We start from the raw sequence: 7167 nt of genomic DNA on the forward strand, positions 1-7167 counted from the left end.
GGGATGGTACAGCACGTGTCACTATACAAATTGTAGGATATGTTTGTTAAAAACTTAATAACTTAAAATATAAAATTTTCTACTACTTATATAAAAACATGTGGTGCATCACCCATATTATCACAATAAAAAATTTCTCCTGAATAAGTGGCAGTGGCAGATACCAATAAGGTTTTGCTGCTCGCACTGTCTGGACCAGGATCCTCTCCTGAGCTAAGGATGAGGATCCTCCTCATCAATGAGTGTGGGCCGTTAGATGAAAATCCAACGGCTACAAACAGGGGGGTCCCTTTAAAGTTATAATAATTGTAGCCGTTGGATTTTCATCTAACGGTCCACATCCCTTGATGAGGAGGATCCTCATCCTTAGCTCACAAGAGGATCCTGGTCCGCACTGTCTACCTCAGACTGGTTGGTGTTAATCTGCCAATCACATATGAATAATGCATTAAAACATCTTTTATTCAACTTTATCTCCATTTTTAAAAGAAGATATTGTCGACGCTCTAAAAAATTATGCGATCTTTTAAGTCTATATTTCTTATTATTTAAAGTGCAGATAACTTATTTGAAGTGCTAATTACGGCTCATTTCTCCCAAATGAATTTATGATACTGTGGGACCTAATTAATTTGAGAGAGTTAAGACGCTAGAGTTCTTCGACAAGAGATTCAAGAATAAGAACTTTGCACTCATCCTAGTTCACGCAACATTTAATTTGTAATTAGTGTAAAAAGACCATAAAAGAAATAATTTGAAATGAAGCCACTAAACACGTTTGCCATGCTGCCACAAGTATATTCAGTAAATCAGGACTGAATTCCCTTTCGCTCTTAAAATTTCGAGTGGTTTCTATAAAATTTCAATCTATTAGACCAAAAGTTCAATAAGTACTAAGACCATCTTTAACCGAGGGCTGACCAGACGGCTCGTTTTAGCCATCTGGTCCTCCAAGATGTTAATATTTTAATGAACAGTACATGGTTATATTTGCCTCCATCTCAAACCGAGGGCCATAGGGCTTGTTTTAGCTCTGTCATAAAAAACCGTCTCCAACCAAGGGCCAAAGGATCATAGGGCCAAATATAATTTATTATTTAAAAATTACAACTTAAATGCAAATCTAACGGCTAAGTGACGTTAGCTAGCCGTTGGATTTGAATTTTTTTGGGCTATAAATAGGGTGGATATTGGGTTATAATTCACACAACTTTGAATTCAATCTATTTCAATTCAATCTCTTTCAATTCAAGTTTGCAATGAATTCCAACTTTGGATCCTCTTCGGATTCCAACTAGGGGTCCTCATCCAATTCCAAATTGGAAGAAAAATGGGTGCAGATGAGACGAGAAGATGAGGAGTCTGATGAAGAAGATGAAGCATGGTGCAACGCACAAAACATAGCAGCAGCCATGGCTGCGACCATGGTGTGTCAGCCAACTGCGCAACAACCTGAATGGGGTGGCTCTGTTGATAGTTGCTCTTACAAACCACAAAACAGAGTGATGACGCATGCTAATCTGATGAACAACTACTTCAACCCCAACTCGGTGTAAACATAAAAGGATTTCAGATGTCGCTTCCGGATGAGGCGTTATGTCTTCGAGCGTGTACTTCATGATATCCAGCAGGTCAATCTATACTTTCGAAAAAAGCAGGATAGAGCATGCCGCCCTGGTTTCTCACCTCATCAGAAGGTTGCTGTTGCACTCTGAATGATGGCCTATGGCTCCCTAGCTGATTTAATGGATGAAACTCATGGTATGTCTGAGTCTACAAGCCTTGAATCTCTTCAACAATTTTGTGTCATAATTGTTTAGGTTTACAAAGACGAGTACCTTCGCGAGCCAAATCAAGAAGATCTGGATCAGCTCATTCACAAAGCTAATGACCGTGGGTTTCCGTGCATGATAGGGCCTTAGACTGCATGCATTGGGTTTGGAAGAACTGTCTAACCGGATGGCAATGAGGCTTCTGCGGAAGGTTGAGAAAGCCAACTGTTGTGTTAGAGGCGGTTGTCTCGTATGACACATGGATCTGACATGCTTTCGTTGGAGTCCCTGGATCCCAAAATGACATTACAGTTCTTGGGCGTTTACCTCTCTTTAATACCCTGATGGAAGGTAAAACACCTCAACTTGACTACTACATCAACGGTCGTTCGTACAATATGAGGTATTACTTGGCAGATGACATCTACCCAAAGTGGGTGACACTTGTCCAAGCAATTCCAAACCCTAGGAATGACGTCGAAAAGTTGTTTACCTTACACCAAGAGGCATACCGGAAAGATGTTGAGAGAGCTTTCGGTATTCTACAAGCACGGTGGAAGATCATTAGAGAACCGGCAAGAGGGTGGAGTCGAGAAAATTTGGACTCCATCATAATGTCTTGCATCATATTACACAATATGATTGTGGAGGATGAGCGAGATGGGTATATTGATGGAGAGTCCGATGATGACCAAGATGATCCAAATAGGTTAAGAATGGCTCGTGTAAAAATATATGATGGGCCTAATTTGCCTTTCAATCCAAGAACTGGTAGTATCTCTATAAATGACTACATGAGGCGCTATACAATAATACGTTCCCGTGCCACAAACAAATACCTACAACAAGATCTTGTCGCACATCTTTGGCCAAATATAGCATGGAGTATGAGTTTAAGTTTTATGTTGTTAAATGTTTTTCACAATGTTGTTTAAGTTTCATGTTGTTAAATGTATAATTTTTATGTTGTTTAATGTTATTTAATGTTATTTAATATTGTTTAATGGTATTTAATGTTATTGAAAAAATTAAAGGAAAGATTATTGGAAGAGGTAAAAAAAATATAATGTGAAGAATTGAAATAGAATGGAGTGAGATAGTATGGAATGGTGAAAATTATGTGAGAAATGATGTAGGAATGGCTTAGGTATTGCTTGAAAAAAAAGAGGGAATTTTTAAATTTCATAAACCAAGGCATAATTTAAAATTTTAGGTGTTTATGAATGGCTTAGGAAAAAAAAAAGAATTTTTAAATTTCATAAACAAAAATTTGGCCCCCAAAAAAAAAACATTTGAATCCAATGGTAACTAGCCGTTGAATTTCAAATTTTGGCAACCATTCATGTCGGTCGGTTATATCCGACAGGAATAAGTACTATTACCGTCGGTTATATCCGACAGGATTAATCAAAATTTTGGCCCAACCCGTGGCTAGCTGGCTGGCTGGCTGGATTGGGCAAGCCGGTTGGCCCTTTCAGATTTCATGGGGCTCACCAGCCCTCTGGCCAAACCCTTGGTTGGAGACGGATTTCAGGCAATTTTCAGCCCTCTGAACCATTCGGTTGGAGATGGTCTAACTAGTTAGGGTTTAATCCTCTTTGATCTCAAAATTTATCAAAAACTTATTTGAGTAAAGTAGCTCGTACGTGGCACATACTACAGACGACATCAACTTACTACTGTCGTAGCCTCTTGTGTCTTGGCACAAAGGTATGAGAAGAGAAATTAAGACGTTGCAAGAACCAACTTGGGAAATTAGGGGAAAAGGGGAAAATAAATATAAAATAGGGTGGACCAAGTGGTGGTAAGTTGATATCATCTTTCTTCGTTTACGCTTTTGAAAATTCAAGTTTTGAGATGCATGGCCCTCCACGCAATCTGCTAGATTTCCTCATATGGAGCCATTTCTTCTTCTCATCACTACTTTCCTATGCAACAAAACGTCATGAAATATCAAAAATTTAATTGCACCTCCATCCTTTTCAACTCTAAATTATCACCATTTTTTATTTCTATTTTTCATTTGGTATTTATATGGACAATTTGTTTACAGATAGACATGGTTTTGTAGTCAAAGCAACTTCACCATCAGATGGCAGTCCTTTCCAGGGTTCCGTAACATTCTATAGATGTCTTCGGAAGAGATGGATAACTGTGGCTTGCCACAAGTTGTCCCCCTTTTAAAAGAAAAAAAAAACATTCTATAGATGGGTTTGATGCGAGCGTTCATTCATTTGATGGCGATAATTCTCGAGATTTAAGCTTATGGGTCGTCTGTTGAAAACTGCATTCCCCATCGAAATCATGTTAAAATAAATAACTTATATTTAATTGTCACAATTCCTAATTGCGTCGAGAGTATTTGTAATAAAAATCAGACGTTCCAGGCAATGCAAGTAATTAAATTGAAGGAAGTTTTGCACAAGTACCACCTGAACTTCAAAATATGTGCACAAATTCCACCTAAACTATCAATATATTTAGTAGCGTATTGTAGGTTTTGCGTTGTGGAGGCAAGGCAGCAATCGATCTTAATTTGGGTGATGTATGTATGTTTTTAATTTGTGTAGCTTTTGCCCGCATTGTTGTTTTTCTTAGACGAATTTGATGTAACGTTCAAGTTTATCAAATAAAATTATACTTTAATAAATAAAACACAATTAATCCATCCAAAAGAAAATATAAAAGTAACCCATAAACAGAAATTAAATTTGCAAAAAAAAAGGAAAAAAAAAGAAATATGCTAACTGAAATATATATTATATAAAATTCTAGAAAAGATATGGAAAGAGGTGCGGGCTGCATGTTTGTTCTTTGCAGCCGCTTCAACTCCTTTTACACACTATTTGGCCGGATCACCTAAATTCTTACCACCCTCCCCACTCAAACCAAATAAAAAAAAAGCACCAAAGTAAAAAGTAAAAAGTTGCCGCACACCACACTTGCAAAAGAAGTCGCTTTTCGACCTATCTTACCACCCAATTTTAACTTTTAACCCCCCATCATCTAATACTTTACTTTTATACTCCCACCGCTTCCAAATTTTCCCGGGAAAATTAAGGAAAATCAGATGGCGGGAAATTAAACTTTGATAGTTAAAAAAAAGAGTTAAAAACCCATGGAAAATTACAGATAGTGGATAAACTTTTTTTTTCCTTCTTAATTTTAGACCCGGAAATTCTTGCCGGTGAAAGTTTGTCCGAACTGCCAATCAGCGGGTGCCACGTTGTGGGAGGTGGATGTGCGCCTGTCACTGCCCGTGACTCGAAAGGACAGGGTCTGGCCCACCAGGTCTGCGTTGGATTGCCAGTTTTGTCCCCAGTTGCGGCTCATCGACATCCACCCAGTGTTCGCGCCTTTTACGCTCACCCTCACGATATCCCCTGCGCCCGCGACGTTGGTGATCAGAACCAGGTTGAAGTAACGGAAACCGTTAATTGTGAATCTCACTCCGCCTTGCTTTCTGCACGGAACTCTGAAAAAAGGAACAAATAATAAAAAAATATTAAACGGAGTCAAAATTTTATTACTGCGTTTAAAAAACGGCTTGAGTAGGTTTGACTGGTAAATTTCCGATGCGGAAATGGTGCGATTCCCCATAAAGTTAGTACCGTTTCAATACACGCGTCGAACGGCGTGAAGGGACTGCCCTAACCCAGTTAAAAGACCTATCTACCCTTCATGCCTTCACTAAATTACACTCACCTAAACCAAGTCAATAGGGTTTCCTAGAGTGAGGTTGGTTTGGTCATTTTAAGCAAGGGGGAAAGGGGAAATCGTATTCCCGTTGGTTAGTTTGGGTAAACGACGTAAAACGTGACGGATGCTCAACTAAACATTAAGGTCTGTTTGGTTCGCGAGAAAATAAAAACATTTCTGCCGTTTGGTTAATAAGAAAACAAGAATGTTCTTAACTGAGGAGCACTAAAGTCTAGGCTGGTTTCTCGGTGACCAAACATGATTTTAGAAAGCGATAGAGAAAGCAAAGGCGAGGGTATTTCCGTCCAAACGAAAAATAAACACAGAAAAAGCGAAAGAAAAGGAGACTGAAGTGAGTGTGTGACAGTAAGTTTGGTATACTCACCGGCGGTAGGAGACGGGGACGATGCCGGCCTTGTACTCGGCGATCTTGAGGAACATGGGCATGGCCAGGTCGAAGTGGGTGCGGGGAGGGTTGCACCACCCGCCGTCGTCGCTGGGCTGAGCGAAGTTAGGAGGGCAGAAGTTGGTGGCGGTGACTAAGATGGAGGGGTTGCCTGGGTGGCACCACCTGGGGTCGTCGCCGCACTTAATCTCGAAGCAGGCGCCGCAGCTAAGGCCATTGTTGAACAGAGCAGTGCTCAGCGCCGCGGTGTTGACGCCGTATCCTTGGCTGTAGAGGTTTCCGTACCCGCAAGCGCCGCCTGAAAAATACAGAGACAAATGGGTGGTTTTAGGAGGCTCAGAGCCTGAGACTTTTGAGTAGAAAACAAGAAAATAAAACATGGGTTCTGCAAATCAGAGAGAAAAACTTAAAAATTTGAGAAATGAAATGGGGTTTTGAGATGAAGAAAATGGGTACGTACCCATGGTTCCAGAGGCGTCGTTACCACCGTAGAAGGTGGCGTGGGCGCCCTCCCATGGGCCACCGGTGTAAACCCCTGGAATTCTAGCGTTGGCCGCCATGAAGAGTGAGAGCATGAAAGCAATGTAGAGCACGCGAAGGGAAGCCATTGCCGGAGAGAGTGAGCGAGATAGAAATGGGAGTGAGAAAGCAGAGAGGAGAGAGAGAGTGATGGATAGGATTGGTGTTGGGGCGAATAGAAAGCGGGAAGAAGGTGGGGGTACTTATGGAGGTTGCGAGCACGCATCAGGGGTCTGCATATAATTGGATTTGGATCCTCTCCTGAGCCAATGGAGAGGATCTCCTAACCAAGCATCGTGGGCTATTGAATTTTCATCTAACGGCTATAATTATTATAATTTTAAAATTTTTTTATGTTTTTAACCGTTAAATAAAAATTTAACAGTCCACAATACTTAATTAGGAAGATTCTCTCAATTGACTCATAAGAGGATCCAAATCCCATATAATTTACCTCTCTAATTAATGCCCACTCTCATATCTATTTATTTATTTTTAAACATTTATAATTCTTATTTTCAAAAAAAAAATTCTCGTTTTCATATTTTCCAAGTTATGTTTATTGGGTCACGACTCACCATTCATTCGGGAAACATGAATTGACGTGCATGTGCACCACACATGGGCTCTCTTCACGTTGATTTTGTTCGGTCCAGTGGGGGGGGCAAGTTGAAGAACCAATGGGAGAGAGGGAGATTCAATGAGATAAATTGACCATCTCTCAAATGTCAAATTATAAGAGTTAAATTACAACTAATAGCTGATATGACA

General features: G+C 40.1%; 1 protein-coding gene across 1 annotated transcript; it reads right to left on the bottom strand.

The window, feature by feature from the left end:
* Nucleotides 1-4511: 4511 nt before the first annotated feature.
* LOC114824388 (expansin-A4-like) lies at nucleotides 4512-6853 on the bottom strand. Its single transcript, XM_029101183.2, has 3 exons — nucleotides 6338-6853; nucleotides 5857-6175; nucleotides 4512-5247 (listed from the first exon to the last, which is right to left on the bottom strand). Exons 1-3 carry the CDS (start codon nucleotides 6483-6485, stop codon nucleotides 4938-4940), a joined length of 777 nt encoding a protein of 258 aa, XP_028957016.1. The 5' UTR covers nucleotides 6486-6853; the 3' UTR covers nucleotides 4512-4937.
* Nucleotides 6854-7167: the final 314 nt, after the last annotated feature.

This window comes from Malus domestica, chromosome 04, assembly GCF_042453785.1.
Source record: "Malus domestica chromosome 04, GDT2T_hap1".
Taxonomy (NCBI): Eukaryota; Viridiplantae; Streptophyta; class Magnoliopsida; order Rosales; family Rosaceae; genus Malus; species Malus domestica.

Excerpts from the sequence above, each read along its gene's own strand:
- LOC114824388 (XM_029101183.2), bottom strand. The coding sequence starts at position 6,485 with ATGGCTTCCCTTCGCGTGCTCTACATTGCTTTCATGCTCTCACTCTTC. Across the intron at positions 6,176-6,337 it reads CGACGCCTCTGGAACCATGG|GCGGCGCTTGCGGGTACGGA; the intron begins GTACGTACCCAT and ends TGTATTTTTCAG. Across the intron at positions 5,248-5,856 it reads GTCCCCGTCTCCTACCGCCG|AGTTCCGTGCAGAAAGCAAG; the intron begins GTGAGTATACCA and ends TCCTTTTTTCAG.